This window comes from Kryptolebias marmoratus, linkage group LG1 (genome assembly GCF_001649575.2).
Source record: "Kryptolebias marmoratus isolate JLee-2015 linkage group LG1, ASM164957v2, whole genome shotgun sequence".
Lineage (NCBI taxonomy): Eukaryota > Metazoa > Chordata > Actinopteri > Cyprinodontiformes > Rivulidae > Kryptolebias > Kryptolebias marmoratus.
Window position 1 is genome coordinate 10,895,494 of NC_051430.1, and position 18,182 is coordinate 10,913,675.

Here is an 18,182-nt window from a genome sequence, read left to right on the forward strand (position 1 = left end):
ATGTTTTAGGGTAAATTGGGTTCTTTAATACATGATGGAGCTTGGTCATTATGAGCTTTGTACAACATGCAGGGAAAATGATTATAATGAAATCCTATAATGAAATCTTATCCTTGCCAGCTCCTAAAGCAACAGTTTGGACTCTCAACTCAGAACCCAGTTTCCTCTGTGAAACTTTGATCTTTTCTATCTGCTTGGAGACCAAAGGCAAACTCTCTGTTTGAACAATCGCAGAGAGGAAATTGATATTTTAGTGGTAATGCAGAGAACTAAACCAATTCTGAAAGGAAAAGAGGTCAAATGATACACACCTGGGGAGTTTTTAAAGAGGGGGGGGGGTTGCCCTGTCACATGGTATTTGGACCCCAGGGGACATGACAGTCAAACTGTGCCCTGACCTTATAGGAGCCACCTGTTGCAAATGCCACATTACCATGCCTGGCAGTGTGAACAAAAGGTTGCCAGGAGAGGATCATGGGTAGGGCCTCATGCAATGACCACCCTACTTTCCCCTGGCAAACGGTGGCGGCTCAGGCATTACAGATGTTCCGTTGGCTCATAAACAAGCAGTGCTCTCCAACTACCAACCCCAAATAGCCCAGCTTGAGCTGGTTTCTCTTTTTGTTCTATTTACTGTAATCTGTTTGACTCAATCTGCTATTTGTTTTGGTGACCAGCTGTGGGCTCTCTACACCCAGATGTTGTAACAGTTCAATGAAAAAAGAAGAGACATCACTTGCATGTTTGGATTGAATGTTTTACTGGCAGTCATTGTTTGGCATGAGACAAACGTACACAGACTACAACGAGGAAACGTTTGACACACTGACACATAGAACAAGCTACAAACCAAGTGAACATTCAGATTAAACATTCAACATAAAAGGTGTCTTCTCCGAATAACATTTACTGAGCTGTGTTGTTTTTTATTGCATTATCCTATCAGTCCCTTTTGTGTACTGTTCAATCTAACAGCAGGAGGTCTTTGGGCTCTGTTTCATAATCATTACTCATTGTTACTGAGTCAGACAAAACTCTAAAACAATAACACAAATATATACAGCAACAATTAGATGATTTACTATTACAAACACATAAAACATTCAATAAAACATTTATTATATGTTGTTTTTAATGATCCTTCTAACAATCATAATCATGTTGTTATGCCGACATCAAGAGCTCCTGGTTTTAGCAACTATAAACAATGTATACAGAGTATATGGGATGGTGAAACCATAATGTTAATACAACACGACCTTAACGTGCGTACTGGTTTGCTCAGTCTAAACAGTCATTAAATGCTACTGCAGACAGACTACAACTGATAGATAACAGTCAGGGTCTCGTAACACAACTGCCACTGAAGTACAGCAACATTAAACAGAAACAAGTAGAGACAAACGGCAGTAGGAAGGGCAGTTTGGGCACTGCTCTGACTCTGGCCCATATCTTAAGTTGGCATTAGTGTCAGAAATGTGTTGAAACACTGAGGGTATTACATAAACAGCTCAACAGTTACAAAGAGGTGAATATCAGCTTGTAGGCAAGTACAAAAACAATCAGCGACAGCTAACCATTGTTGAATCCTACCTGTTGTCTTCTAAGATTGCTTTGTTCTCTAAAGTGCACAAAAATAACCAGTGGAAACACAACAGATGTTTTGTTTTCTGTTCTCATTTTTCATCTACATGAGGGCATTCACAGTGGACATTTGGAAAGGGGGGGAAAACGCAAAAAGTCGACCAAGCAGTTTTGCCTGCGTCACGTGATGGGTCGCCGGCTGTATAGTCTGTTGAACTCGTGTCATAGCTTTTGTTGAGAGATTAACAGAGAACACAGAATGTGGAGCTGGGTCCTGCCTGACAGAGATAGTCTCAGTCCTGGTAGAGAACCCAGAGGGACCAACACTTTCCAAACTAACTTCCACCTCAGCTACCGCCGGGATGCAGCTCCTTCATCCGACCAACTGATTTAAATCTCCATGAGATTGGCCCCTTGGCTGCCAGTGTCACAAAGAGAATCGGAGTGATAGAGGGGGAGAAAGAGAGAGAAATAAAGAGAGAGCACTGGTTCATTAACTCTTCCAGCCCCCCTCCAATGAAACCGCATCTTGTTCCCCAGAGCACCGTCCACCAACACAGTAAGTCTGACTGTCACTTCACTGTCACTGTCTTGGGTAGGTTAACTCAGAGATGGTTAGGAGTAGCTTGGTAACCGTGTTGGGACGATAAGTTCACAATGTGGGCACTGGTCTCCCTCTAAGGGTGACCGGGCTCGTGGTGTGAGGACAAGAGGGCGAAGGAGGTATCAGAGTGCTGTGGGACATCTCTCAACCACAGCTGAAGGAGCCTTGGACAGGAAATACTTTATCACCTCTCACAGTAGTGGAGAGTGAAAGTTTTGGAGAGCTGTTTCTCCCCTAAACCCCATGGCTCCAATTCAAATTTACTCTCCACATCCTCCTCTTCCTCCTCATCTTCCTCCTCCTCGTAGTGGCTGGGCTCCTCTATAGAGGTCTCAAGATGGTAGGAATATGGCTGACCCTCTGTGTACTCATAGATGGTCGGCAGGCTGCTCTTGAGGCTGCAACGTCGGCGCAATGCTACTAGCAGTGGCTGGGGCATGGTGAAAATGTCCACATTGTTGCCAAGGTCGATCCAGGCCAGGCTGGAGAACATTTTGGGGTCTTTGAGCATTTCAGTGAGGTCTTTAAGTATGGCCAAAGTGAGGCGGTTACCGTTGAGAGCCAGCGTACTGAGTTTGGGCAAGGAGGCGAGAAGAGGCAGCAGCAGCCTCAGGTTGTCGTCGTGGAGTTCAGTGAAGCTGATGTCTACGGCCACAATACTGTCTCTGTTGTTCTGGAGATAGAAGGCAACTTGTCGGACATCACGAGTGGACAGAGGGATTCCAGACAGGTCAACACTGTCATTGGACAGCTTTTTCTGCAGAGTTGTCTTGAGACTGTTGAGAAATATGAAGACAAAGATCTTGGTATTAGCTTTGAAAAGGAACTGAAGACAAACATGCACAAATCAACAGAAATTTTAACTGGAGAGTTACAAGACCTTTGGCTGTGGTTCATGTACCAAAAAAAAAGTTGTTTATAGCATGTTGTGATGTTATGGTTGCGATGTTATGAGCCATATTTAGTACAAGGGAGCAGGTGAGTGGTTCTGTTTAGAGAGGAAGGCTGATTCAGAGTCTGCAGTATGAGGATTTATTTCTACAAAGAGACGAGCCAAAAGATCCAAACAAAACTAGCAGCTTGGATTTAAAACTTAGAGAGCTGGGAACACAGAGCCAAAGCAGTTTGAGGTACAAGATTATGTTTTGGTCCAGAAAATGAAAGATATTTTTAGCCCTTTTAATCATATGACAGGAGAGGAAAAGATCTGTGTGGTTTTGTTGTGAGCAAGATGACAGATTTAGGTGAAAACAGGCCAAATTTAAAGCAAAGTTATAATGACGTAAGTGTAGAACCCTAAACTTATTTATTAAATTTGCAAAACAGAAAGCTTTCTGAATATTTTTTCTATTCTATGAATTCATGTTTTTTTTCTTATTTTATTTTACCTTAACACAAGATCATTTAACATTCAGTTTATGTAATTAGTTTAATATGTTAAAAAATACTTCATACATAATAAATACATTAATCTACACCCTGCACCACCAACACTGCTGCATTCCAGTTTCTAACCTGAGCTTTTAACAGGACCCTGAAAGTAAAAAGTAATAACACAGGAGTTCAAAGACCAAAAAGTACTACGCAAAACATCAATTATTATAAGTAATGAAGTATTAAGGTTGTTACAGTATGTTGGGGCTCACTTCATCCTGACATCACAACTAGAGACTCAGTCTGAGGTAATGTGTTTTTATCAATGCCAATGCTCTAAACTGAAGTTTAAGCAACGTGAACGAGCTAAAGGTTGTATGAGCCTTTTCTTTGACCCTGATTTGCCTCTGTAAGTATCATAAAATATGGCCCAGCAGTTTTGCTTAAATGCATATACTTAGGACTAAATAGTAATAAAAACGTGAATGAGCGCTTGTCTTGGAACAAGCAACCCGTGAGTGTGCATTTGTTTGTTATAATTCCTCTAAAAACAGACCATTTCCTACAATAAATGATATACAGCTGGCAATATTCTAAGAGAAGCTGCATGCAAGTGATAATACTAAACTAAAATGTCATTAATAAATGAATCAAACATATAATTAATAACAGCATCAACGTCTCATTATTACACGTTTGATTGATTAGAAGACCATGAATTCACAATGTTTCCTGCCTTAAATCATCACGAGCCAAGTTTTAGCTCCCAGGATCTGGTGTGTTTTACTTAAGAGAGTTGGGTGAGTGTGTTCAAAGTGTGTGCTATTATGGATATTTTTAATTTACATTACAGATTAATTAAAGGAATGGTCAAGAAGTCACTTTTAAGTGTGTTGCACTTTTGTTTAATTGATTTTACAGTGTCTGTTCAGACGAAGATTTATTTGTGGTTTAAGTCTGCTGTATCGTTTGCACATCTTCAGTCTGGTTTGTTTCAAGCTTCTGGATATCTTTCAAGCTCCTTTAGGATTTGGTGTAATAGTTACTGATTTACAGTGCCGATGAAAACATTAATTTATTTATACTCTTCTTTGGCCCTTTGTACTAAGTCAGCTCCACTTCCCGGTGCCCCTATCCGCCCACCTCGGAGGGCGCAGTGTGTTTAACTCCAGCTCTTGCTGAAGTGGCCTGTAATGCTGATGTGGTGTCAGTGTAAATTAAAGCATCCTCCGGTGCCTGGTGACTTACAGCGACATCCCCTGCAGTATCTGTCACTGGTGATGCTTAGAAGTGTTTTTCTGGTTGCGCCCTCAGCAGCATTTACTCCATTTATTTATATATATATATATATAAAGTTGAAGGCTTAAAGAGCAAGAGGTTTGTAAAGATACACAGACCAAAATAGAAAAAGTTTTGCCTTTAAATCCAGGCTGAACTGGGTTTTAATTGGCTGTTCAGGATGATGTAACTTGATCAGATTCTTGATTTGTCTCTGTGACAGAAACCTCAGCTTAACTAGAGGTGCAAAAACCCTAATGGCCATGGAAGAGGCCTGTCTGCAGGTGTTAATAGTTTCATCACACATCTCTCTCCTCTTCAGACAGACTCATCTTTTTGAGCTCAGGAAGAACAAAAAAAAAAAAAAGATGTCTGAGGTGTCCTCTCATGAAGCCTCTTCCATCCTTCTTCCAGAATAATCGTGCAGCAGAAAACAGGGGTTTTTTAAGAAAAAAAAGATGGTTCTTTGTGGCTTTTACACAGTCACTGACACTGACAAAAGGGCTCAGTTTGAATGGCAAACCGGATTCAGAGGGAAATGATTAAAAAAAGAAACAGTGCTGTGGTGTGGTGCTGTTTACTCTGAATGAAATTAAGATCGATATCTGCAGCTCTCCAAAGCAACAAGCAGGAAAAAAAGCAATTCTTTTATTTACCCCAGTTCACAGTGAATCTGAAAGGCATCAATATTCTATTAATAGTCATCAAAAAGCTCTAGCATTTCAATGTAGTCATAGATACCCATTAAATAATCTGCTGGTCAATCCAGTTTGGGCTGTAGATTTAAATTTTAAATACTGATCATGTAGAGAGTCATCAATCTTTACATTTCAGGTGGTTTCACATGAGGCAGAGTTTCAATTCTGTAAGCTTGAATCGAGCAGCTCCTACGAATGATTTCAAATATTAATTTTGGAAATGTTAACTAAAGCTAAGTAAGGCAAGATAAAACTACCTGTGAAATCTAAAACAAGAATCGTTTTCACACTGTTTAACATCATACATGAACACATTAAAGAGCTCCATCATTAAAAGTCCCATTTTTCAGGAGTTCATTTTCTCCTCAGCTCCCCTCTGGGCTGCATTACTCACACCGTTTTGTTTCACGCAGAGCAATTTGTCTTCGAATATTGCAGTTCTGTGCAAAACCTTTGAGTAATCCTTCATTTCTTTATATTACACCTCAAAGGAACCAAATTTTCTTGTAATATTTCAAGGAGGTCTTCAGAAATATTCCAGACTTTCTGGAGATTGTTTAAAAAGTCCTATTTGCCAAAAACTTGCCGTGTCTTGGCATAATGTGCAGTGTGTTTAAAAGAGATCTACAGAAAGCGGAAAGGTTGAGGATAAAAGAAGTCTAATGAGTCTAAATACATTTCTTCAGCAGATAGATATTATTTCACAGGTTTGTCTTAAGAAAAGGGGAAAACTAATCCATCACAGGATCTGATCCATCATAGTCAAGTTCCAGGCATTTTTAATCACCTAGTAGATTAAAAACTAGGATTAGCTGCCTGTCAAATTGCTATCTTTAAATTTGTTGTGTATGCATCAAAAAATGGGAACAAATTACATTTTGTGACAGGCTGCTAACAAAAAAAGTCTAAAGATATAGTGCAATTACAAAAATGTCTGTGCTTAAAAGGATCAAAAATCAGAATGAAGCAGCTTTAAAAAGCCAAACACATAAAATGTTTCTCTTTAAAAAAAGTAAGGTGTCAAGACTGGACTGAAAAAGAGATTAAAAAACACTGAATGCATGAAGAAAAATGTTGAAAGTCCAGAGAACATTTTCTATTTAAAACCACAACCTCTGTGGGAGCAAATACGAGATGTAGTTTAAAACTTTTGCAAGGTATTTTATTTGTTTTAGTACTGTAATGGGTTAAATGCATCCTGTGTGAAACAGACAGTCCAATCTCCTTTGCTTTTTGACACATTACTTTACTATTGCTTTATAATTATCACCTGCCACAAAAAGGCAAAGAGAGACAGTAATGTTTTTGCCTTTCTGTCAATGTCTTTCTATTTGTTGCAAATATATCTCATGAACCACTGGACAAAATTTAATGAAACTTGCAAAAACTTATCATTAGATTTACATCTGCAACTGATTAGCTTTTTGAACCAATTCGCTTCAAGGTGGCTGCCAAGGTCAAATGATCCTCAAAACTACAAAAATGGCTACAACTCAGTTTTACAGGCGTTGAGCTTTGCAGAGAATCTAACTTCATAGTTCACATTTCATATTAATAAGGAGAGTCCTGCACTAAAGATCACTCTGATGCAGGTTTTGGGTCATTTTTGCAGAGACCACTCTGTCATCTCTCTGTGCGAACAAGATCAATATTCTGATCTATAACCTGAGGGAGCTTCAAAGTGTGGTCATGTAACAAACTAATGCCAATGCACTAAATGGTCTTTTCTGGTGAATGTGATGAAAAACAAGGCTCAGCAGCCACCTAATGATAGGTTATTTTGTTATGGGGAGTTCAGAGAACTAAGGAAAAGCTGATTAGAAGGTCAGATGAGGCTGATGGAACCGGGGACGGTAATAAAAGACGTGAAAAAAAGTGTCACAAAGTGAAAAGCCTATGTGAAATAATTGAGAGTGGCTCTGCAGCACAGCTAGGTCATGGCTCTTATCAAGGCTATTGTTAAGCTATTTAATTAAACAAGACAAAAAAAAATACAAAAGCCAAATCCAAACAAACTAATTATAGAGATCATTAGGATTAGTGAGATTTTGATATTAATTCAGCGTTGAATTTCAGCCAGATAGCTGTGTGTGGTGTGCAGAGCTAATGCAGGATAATGAAGGGATGAACAATCCGGGGTCATTAAAGCGGAACGAGCTGTTTCTGTTTCCTCTGAGCGGAGAAAACCCTCACAGAGGTCAGGCTGTCAAATGTTTGCATGGATAGTAGATGTTCGCTCGCAGCAACAAAAAAATGGAAGACAAAGGGAAGTAAAATCCACCATAAAATAATAGTTACTGCCCACCACCAAAGGCAAAAGGGTGATAATGTTTTTACCTGTATCTGTGTGTGCATGTTTGAGTGTCTGTCTGTCTGATAGCAAAATATCTCATAAACCACTGCTTGGATTTTAATAAAAGTAATCATTTAACGTACATCTACAATTAAGTTCTAGAGCGAACTGCACTTAGCCAACACAAGAACAAAACAAATTTACCACTATTGAGCTAAAGTTTGATGTGGTAGTAGCTGAGAGTCACCCCCAACACACAGTCTGAGTGCCAGATCTTGCAATATTGCATGAGATTGTGCATAACATCATCTACAAGGTTTGACCAAAATAGCTAGAACTCCATCTCTTCCCATCATTACATGATCTTAAATTAAAACTCTGCAGTAAAATGGGGCGGGTGATATGCATTACTTCAAGGAATGCTAGGATTTGAGTTACAAGATGCTTTCATTAACAGTTTAAAAGGGTAACTCGTGTTTGTGAAATAATATATCTTTGACGCTTGTTCCCAAACACATGGGAAAGTTAAGCTGTCAGAGCTCTCTTCTGTGTTAATATTTCGTTTTAGGGTGGATTTTTGTTGTAATGGTTGATGTTACTTCTGCCCTCTCAGGCAGCGTCAATGTCTCGACAGATGTATAAAACCAGGAACATAACTGAGTAAAAAAAAGGCCTTCAGCTATAAGATCTCTCCCTTCTAGTGTATCTACAGTGTCAAAGATGCTGCAGTTGTCAGATAAATCTTTCATCTTTTCTCTTCTGGGCTGAATTAAACTTATACAAGCACAACAAAGCGCAGCTGGTGGGGATTGTCAGCTAAATGTTTGATCCAGCCTGATCCCTGTGAATATGTCTTAGCCTTTTGTCTGCTTTCTTTGAGTCGGTAGCTTGACTGACTCATATTAAACCCGCCTGATATCCTGTCACTTGCATTGTTTCCTTTTATAGTTTCATCTTCAGAATATAAATTCATTGTTTTTGTGTCTATGCTGCTGGCAGAATAAGCAATCACAAAAGGAAGCATTGTACGCGTCTATTTCTGCTCAAAAACTGGGTTTCTATCAGGCAAAGAAAAGTTGATTCTGCGTTCAGCATCTTGAACATGAAGAGCTTCTCGCTCCTTGAAGGGATAGTCCAGTCAGCTTTGAGGTGATGTTCTGTCTAATGGTTATCAATAATGCCTTATGAGCCGTGACATCAGTCATAGAGCATGGAGTATGGAGAAAGAGGCAAAAGTCTTTGTCTGGGCTAGGCTAGCCAATAAAGGCAGTGTTTTTGGTTTTGTTTACTGTTTTTCAAGTTTATAAAACACCTCTTTTTCAAAAACACCATACACTTGTGAATGAACACTACATTAGCTATTATTAAACCTCTACACATTTGTTTATTTTGTCACTGTTTTCTCAACATATGTGTTACTACACCAATGTTTGTGTGCGGAGCATAAATATACTGTGTATATGCTGATGGTGATGATGCTGCTAAGTGTATCAGTCTGCCTGATCAGTGAGTCAAGTCAGTCAAAAGATTTGCTCAACTCCCGGAGGACTGACACATTCGTAGCCTCAGCACTACCTATATATACAGCACATAGTCTATGCTCAACACACATTCACATATATTTTCACGGACTCGACTCGCTTTTATTTAGGTTGACCTGGCGCAGGCTCAGAGTCTTTCCATTGCGTGATCCCACCCACTTTCAGCTTGCTTCTTGAAAGCTCCTCAGTCAGGGGTCCAAGCCAGTCGAGTCGGGCTGGAGATTTGACGTCAGCAGACTACAGGCCATTGTTTGGTCAGAGAGCGACGTCACAGGAGACCCACTATTTTTAAACCTTGCAACCACAGCATTTATTTTTGTTATTTACTTTTTAAAAATATATATAAGATATCCATTAAATTGGCAGCACGTAAACCAACAGAGGTACAATGAGAAGGACATTTCCGTGCTTGTTGGCTAATGAGAGAGTTCAGACCAAATGGACTCGGTTTACCAGCTAGGACCAGTGGAGGGAAGGTGGCTTCATCTGTGCCACAGCCTTTTTGGAAACCGTGGCTGAGAATAGTGAGTGTTGTGTGACTTTTTCCCTTATTTATCTGTTGATGGTAAGTTTTGGGTGGCCGTGCTATGAAGATCCGAGGCGGCACTCAGTCGAGGCGGCACTCAGTTATATGGAAAACTACCGAGACCTTGTAGAACCGAGTCAGCTCGAAGTGAGTCATGCTGAGACTGTGGACCATGGAAAAACGGCTACAGTAACGCAAACGTTCTTCGGTTGAGAAAATATCGACAAACGAAGCAAACAGGGTTATCCAAAAGTGTAGATGTTTAACATTAGCTAATGTAGCATTCTTCCACAGCAATATGTTGTTTTTGAGAAAGACATCTTTATAAAATGATTAAAAAAAAAAACTGGTTTGGCTACCTATTAGCTTAGCTTGGATGAAGACTTTTGCCTCTTTCTCAGTTTTCTGTGCTTTCTGACTGATATCATGGCTGTTAAGTTACTAACTATTGGTAACTATCTGACAGAACATCACTTGAAAGATGCCTGGACTGTCCCTTTAATCAAAAAAATACATGTTGCCATAACTCGCTCAGACTTTCTACAGTCAAACAGATGGAGAAATTTGCTGCCAGTTTGTAGAGAGAGAAAAGGAGGCTAACAGCATTTAAAAGCAGATATTCCTGACAGCTGTGGCTCATTATGCTGTTGTCAGGGTGGCCTGTGGTCAGCTCGGTCCTGTTTCAATGTCAGCTGAAGGATGCAAATCTCTGCTGCTCAACATGGAGCCGACCACTGCTCTCTGTTGTGCAGAGCTGCAGATTTATTACAGACTGGATGTCTGGAAAGCGGGGCTTACCAGGCCTGGGATTTCCGTCTGGACATGCTCTGCCTCAGCCACTTTGAGTGCGGGGTCAGGTGGTAGATCAGCTGCCTGCAGATCTTATCTGAAGACTTTATTATGTCTGCATCCTGTTAGAAGGAGACCAGAAAGAGAGTGCAGAGTGAATCACGGAACTAAAATTTGTCAACTTAATTCAAGATGGCTGCCACAGTTAATCAACCTTAGCCTACACTAAAAAGGCTACATCTCAGTGAATTTCATAGATACTGAGCTAAAATTGTGTGTGGTAGTAGCTGAGAGTTATTTACAACACATACTCTAAGCAGTAACAGGTCACATGGGATACTGCAATATAACGTGACTGTGCAAAATGTTACTTTCAATGTTTGACCAAAGTGCCTACAACACCTGTTATTTCTCAACATAAGTTGAGCTCACTCTAACATTGCATGAAAGACATAGATGTGCATTCCTTCAATGACTGCTAGGCCATTGATTAGACAAAATTTTCTAATTGTGTGCACCATAAAAAAGTAAATAAACAAAATAAATCTTTGCAGTTCATCAGTTTTAACATTGTAGAAAGTTTCCCTAATTTCCTACAACTTGCCAGGCCGTGCTATCATTCTCACAAACAGAAAAATGTATTTTATTACTCCTAAAGCCTTGAGCCAGAGCTGAACAAAACTCAATTTAGCTGCCTCACTGGAGCCAGAAAATCTAATCACATGCAGAGTGCACGAGGGGGGAGCACAGAGGAGAGGCCAGATTCAACAGATCCACAAGGAAAATTAGTGAAAATACTGGTGGCCGCTGCTTACATCAAAACAGTTTAAGATTCACCTTTAATGACTAAGAAAAAAAAAGATTCATTCTGCTCAGTTTACAAAACAGGAGTTTAGATCTTAAATGCCAATTGATGTATTGAGGCTTTTGTTTATTGTAACAGATTGGCATTTTCTTTTATAGTTTTTGCTTATAAAACATTCAACAAACTGCATCAATTGTTGTATTCCAGGATTTATGAGCAGCTATTTTTGTCTCTAAAACTGAAAAAAACAAAAAGAAAGAAATGTGCTTAACATCTGTCTGCAGAAAAACATCCTTAGATTAGAACAGATCTCAAAGGAAATATTTTATCTTTTTTTGTCACCTGAATCCGAAAGGTGAAGGAAGACGATAATGTTTATCCTCCTCTCTGTGTGTGAGCACGTGTTCATGTGTCTGTCTGTTAGCAAAATACCTTGTGAACCACTGGACAAATTTTAATGAAATTCTTAATAAGCCAACATTTGGTGTACATCTACAACTGATTAACCTTTGAAGTCAACCTGATTCAAGATGGCTGCCACTGCCAACTGACCTTAAAACACAAAAACGACTATAATTCGGCCAATTTTACAGATATTGAGCTATAATGTGGTATGGTAAGAATTACTCACAACACATACTCTGAGTGTGACACATTACACAATATCACTTGAGGCAACGCACAATGTTACTTTTAAGGTTTGACCAAAATGGCTACAACTTTGTCATTTCTCAACATAAGATGATCTTCGTTTAAAACTCTGGCATAAAAGGCAGCAGGCAATATGAATTCCGTCCAGGAAGGCTAGGCCTTTAATTTGTAGAAAGCCTTTGTTTGCAGAATGCAAAAAACCTGCCTGATATTTGTGTGGGTTTTGTGGATGTGTCAGGACAGATGGAAAATACTGACCTTCTTTGGACACTGCATCTCTCGAGCCAAGCTGAGCAGCAGCTCATGTGAGATCGGATCCACCAGATTGAGGAAAGCAGCATTTTTGTACAAGATGTCGTTCAGTGAGGTGCCCTCCAAACCAAGATCCTACCAAAGCGGAAGAGAAGAATCAGAAATACAGAAAAACATGACACTGTCTTACAGCTGAAAAAGTATGTTTCAAGGATAGAAATAGGTTTGTTCTGTGTCGAGGGCATTGTGACTCCAAACGGAGAGATGAAAGGAGGGTTTTGCTTTAAATATTTACTAGGAGACAAGAGTCTTTCATCCACAGTGGACAGTCAGATCTAAAGGGAATGACTGGGAATGTTAGGCATACATAATCACACCTCCATGGCACAGAAACACAGCACAAACTGGGATCAAATCTTCACAGGAAATGCTGCAAAATGTTTTTATTTCTTTATCTGCTTGTTAACTTCATTGTAGATGCATCTCTATTACTACTAAGGTATTATCCATTTTCCTCCACACGCATATTTGGCACTTTAGTTTCAAAATGTTTCGGTAAATATGTGCATCGTTCTTAACTAAGTCAAAACCTTGGACTGCATTTACTTCCTGTTGTGGCACTTTACTCAACAAATATAACATATCTAAACTGAGCTGCAGTAAAAACAGTTTAAAGCAACAACAACAACAACAAAAAAGATGTCAGACAGTTTTTCAGTCCACCGAGACAAGCGGCAGTCAGTGGTGCAGCTGTGTGTACCGAACTGTACAATTTGCCCTTGTCAACATGTCCACCCTCAAGGTCCTAATGAGGCAAAACGACAAGCGCCTGAGCAGCCCGCGCAACTTTAATGAGAAAAGAACGCCTTTAAGACATACAGTATACATACACGCTCCTGCACAAAAGCATCACATTAATTTTCTCTCCAACACATTCAGCATAGATTATAATATACAGTCTGAGTGGGAGGCTGGCTGCTCCACGTTACCGGCTCCCCTTTTAACAAGGGCGACGGTAATCACAGACTGAGCAGAGGCAAAGCAGCTTCTGTCTCTCCGAGCAGCAAGGTATAAAAATAACCCCCCTCCCCACTCCCCACCCCATCTGTCTCTCTGCGTACAGACACGATCAATTGCCATTTGCAAGCGTGACATGAAGGAACAAATCCATTCCCCACATCTGCAGAAGACCTCAGATCTTTTTTTTTTTTGTTTGTTTTAAAAGGTCTGGAGCAGAGCTCACTGTTACACAAGAATTACTTCTGCAGTAAATACATTTTGAATTCATACAGCAGGATCTGTCGGAGAACTACCTGGTTGTAATGCAGGACAGTCGTATAAGAAACATTAAGGAAACTGAGCTCATGTTCCCAGTAATGTGGCTGTCATAGAGCCTGACCTTGCAGTTTATCCTTTTGTTTTGATTAAGAACGTTCCACTTTCTCCTGTATCAAATCAGAGTAATTAACGGCGGACTGGGTAACAGCCAAAGGATAGAGGAGAGCCCCGTGGGCAAGGAAACAAATGAGATCCCCAAGGATCCTGTTTCATCTAACACGCACCTACTTATTCTTTCATGTTTTAATGTGATTCCCAAACTTTTCAGCTTTCGACCCACAATCGAAGAGCTGAAGAGGCTTTTGTGGTCGACTATTGCTGTTTTAAGTATAGAAACATAACAAACAAGCCATTTAACAATGAGCCTCATCAACCTTTAGATTACTTTTTAACCATTTATGACTACTATTTTCATCTCGTTGTCACAGTTAGGGTTGAATATGCTGTTGCAAACCATTTTTAAAGTTAATTTGATCTCTATAGATTTTCTCAACACCTTTCACTTAGTGTTTGACGACCTACAGTGGGGTCCTGACTCCAATTTTGGCCATCACTGCCATAATACCACAGCAGATGATAAAAGCCTAATTCAAATCAGACATTGTTCAATCTGTGCAATTAAATGGAGCGTTACTACAGCACCATTTTGCAGCTGTGATCCCGGCAGAGCAAAATGCTAAATTCATCACAACAAATGTGAAAAAATAAGTAACAGAAGAAAAGGTATTGCTTGCAGCGTGATGACATTTAGCTATGATGCGTTTGGTTTATGTACAGAAGAAAAAAAAAATGTCTCATGCAAACAAACAAAAAGTTAAAGGCCTAGCATTCCTTGAAAAAAATGCACATTGCCTTTTTAATCCTTAAAAATAATATTCACTGCAATCTCATGAAACATCACAAGCTGTCACGCTCAGAGTATGTGTGACTCTTAGCTACGACCACTACAAATTTGAGCTCAATATCTATAAAACTGACTAAATTGCAGCCATTTTTCTATTTTGTAAGGTCAGTTTTCTATGAAAACTATTTTTACTTGGGTTGGCTCCAAACGATAGTATGTTTTAGATGCACGTACCATGTTTATTTCCTGAAAAATGTCATTAAAATCTGTCTGGTGGTTTATGAGATATGTTGCTAACAGACAGACAGAGTTGACTTCAAATACTCTAGTTATTGGCCAAATTTTACCCAAAGTTCTTGTCCAATTTGTTAATACTCAGGACACGTGTTGGGAATCCATGATCATCACTACATTTTACCTGAATATGTGTAAAATTGGGATTTTTAGGGTCATTTGACTAAGGCAGCCATCATGAATTTGGTTGACTCCTTAGGTTAATCAGTTTTAGATGTACATCCAATGATTGCATTCCTCAAGTTTCTTTAGACAAGGCATTATTGCTCTGCCTTTGCCCTGTCTAAAACACAGAACAATGTGCAGCACTGACAGCACCAAAGATTCCTTCTTGTAGTAAGAGTAAATGTCATCTTTTGGAGAATAATTCCTTTTTGCATCAGAGGAAACCGAACTCTGAGCTTAAACTGTTGTTGCAGTAATGACATACTTTAAAAGCAGAGAGAGAGAGAGAGAGATAAAGAGGTCATGTCAGAGTAATGGGAGCATTAGAACAGCCTGAGGACAGGTAGGGTTCTGGCTGAAGAGGAGGAAACAACAACAACAGATGTAGAGTGGGTGGGGAGGGGGGAGGGGGAGCTGGGGTCTGGAAATATCCACATCCCATCCGGAGACAACAAAATTAGGGGTAATGCAGTGACTCACAGCATGGAGTTTGACCGCTTCCTCATTTAGAGACAAATGAATCTATCCTTTCAGATCTCCTGTCAACAGAGAGCACGTTTACCCATGATGCACTGTGAGTGAGTCACATGCTGCCTGAAAGTACACAGCTCTGAGAGAGTGGCCCACTTTCTGTACAAACAAGTGGCACAGGAGGCCAGGCCGCATGTGCTCAGGGGGTCACTTAGAGAGATGGAACAGGGACCAAGGTCAAAGGTCAGAGGTCAGAGAGCTAGGGCCCTGGACACATCACAGTCAAGGTCAAAGGTCGGAGGACAAGGAGCACATCCAAATACATCTGTTGCTTTGAAACAGCTGTGAAAACACAAACAGTATGTGTCTGACTTTAAGTCCCCCCCACCCTGCCTTACCTTCCTCAGTAATTTGAGCACGTCCGTCGCCTGCTCCATCCGGCGCTCGCGCAGCAGCTTCTGGATCTCCTTGATCCACGCGACCCGCCTCACGTACGGGCTGTGGTTGGTCCTGCGCAGCATCCCCGGCAGTTTGTCTGATTTCAGCATCAGCGCGAAGAGAAAGTCCCCCCCGCCCCGGCCGGCCCCCCGCTCGCTCTGTCCGGCTCCGTTCAGGAGCCTGCGTCGCTTTTTGGAGAAATTCTCATTGTCCAGGCTGCCCTGCCTGCTCAGTCTGGACCCCATGGCGGAGGGCTGTGTGGGCTCTGCTGCGACGGTCGCAGGAGAAGCGCTACTGACAGGACGAAACCATCAGCAGCCCCAGTTGTTTTTCTGCCGAGTGGATGTTGGAAAACAGCGCCGTGCCGTGCGTGTGGCGCTGCGTATCTGTCTGCAGACCGTCAGCCCCGCTGCAGAAACACACGACCTTATGCCTCGGCGGTCAAATGAATCTCCACTTTCTCATGCAGCCGTCACGGTTGTGATTCTGGGATGTTTCGGAGAGATGCTCCGGATGCTTCACCCTCTGTCCGTCTCTCCGTTTTACGCTGCTGTTTAGTTTTGTGCAACGTGGAGCGTCTGACCAATCACAGCCTCTGCTGCCTGCTGAGCAACCCCCTCCCCCCTCTCCCCTCCCCTCCCTGGCATGAAAATCCCATCTGAGCAGCTTCACGGTAGAATAAAATAATTAACATTGTCAGTGTTAAATTTTAATATCCCATGCGGCCGAAGCAAAACACATGCCTCTTCAGATTCAGTCAACTTTAGAGGGTCCGGGCCTTTAAAGGCTCATTGCAAAGAGTGAAATCAGACATACAAAGCTTATCCTGAATGGCGCAGTTTGTTTACCAGATGAAATTATGAAATGTGGGCACGCACTCAATGTAAACAAATATCAGCTGAATTAGTCAAAAAACACTGAAGTGTAGTTAAACAAATTTGGTGGAATCAGACAAGTGTAGAATCACAGAGAAGATGTTTAGGTGGAAATATAAGAGTGAATCTGCTGCTAAAGAAGAGAAAAAGATATAGTGAAACAACTGTCGAGAATAAATATCTAGGATCAAGCAGGGCGGTGGAGCCCCATAAAGACAGAACTCGACATTCAAACACATGCAGGAACATCTTCGAGACCGTGAAGTTTACCGTGACAACCTAATTTGTCGTTTTATTGTCAGACTTTACTCAACAAACCTGAGCATAGCAATTCATCAAAATTGCCAAATTTCTCCATCCCAAGTGGCTCTTTCATGGATGTCCCCATCGTTGACCTATTTTCAGTCGCTTTGGCTGTAAACAAATGGTAATTGGCAAGTGGAACAAATTTTTAATTTAAGGACACATTAATCATCAGTATGAGAAAAAAACTTGCGTAGATTTTTTTTTAAATTCACAAGTTGTTATTTCGCTCAGTGTTCATGACATTGTAATGATTACCTTTAAGTGTCAAAGGGACGTTTCAAATTACACCATAAAAAGACCCAAAAGTGTCCCTCTTATCTCCAGCTGCTCAGACCTGCTCTTTCCCACTGGCTTGAGATAAATATGAATTTCTCTTTTGGCTATGTAGATGTCAGTCAGTCAGCCAGGATACAAGCTGTCAGCTCCTATTTACATTTGTCACAAGTCATTCTTTGACAAACATCCATGCCCTGGTTTCCCTGAGTCTTTCTGTCACATGGATCTATCTGTTTCCTGGGGCCCCCAGAAGGCAAGAAAGAGGGGCCCCAGAGTGTTCCCCACCACACAGCAGACAGCTATCAGTTATTTCCCCCTCTCCAAACTGGTTCCATTTATAGGTCCGTTCATTGTGGCTCGAAGGACTTTGATCCTGATTTGACCTTATGTTTCAAACTTACCCTTGTTCAGTGGATCGCCACACGAACTGCTTTCTAACAGTCGTTACCTCTGGCTGCACAACCTCCATAAACTGTCTCTGCTGCTCATTTTCCACTCAAGGTTGTAGTTATGAATGACCGGTGCCATTTAATCCATCCCCACACTAATAACTTGCTTCATCAAGTCTATAATTTTTTTAAGCATCCTAATAAAATAAAAGGGCTAGCATTTCCTGCCTGCAGCCATTCATGCCAGAATTTTAAACTAAGATCATCTTATGATGAGAAGGGATGGGATTATAGGAATTCCAGTCAAACCTTGTAAATAATGTTATGTGTGATATAATGCAATATTACACATTGTGCTTAAAAAGTAATAGCCATATTTGTGTTGGATAAG

The 18,182-nt window shown here is 40.7% G+C and overlaps 1 protein-coding gene across 1 annotated transcript; it reads right to left on the reverse strand.

Annotated features, from left to right (window-relative positions):
* Positions 1 to 726: 726 nt before the first annotated feature.
* lrrc75ba (leucine rich repeat containing 75Ba) lies at positions 727 to 16,508 on the reverse strand. Its single transcript, XM_017414514.3, has 4 exons — positions 15,906 to 16,508; positions 12,402 to 12,530; positions 10,697 to 10,809; positions 727 to 2,964 (listed from the first exon to the last, which is right to left on the reverse strand). The coding sequence occupies exons 1-4, from the start codon at positions 16,188 to 16,190 to the stop codon at positions 2,373 to 2,375; spliced, it is 1,119 nt and encodes a 372-aa protein (XP_017270003.1). The 5' UTR covers positions 16,191 to 16,508; the 3' UTR covers positions 727 to 2,372.
* Positions 16,509 to 18,182: the final 1,674 nt, after the last annotated feature.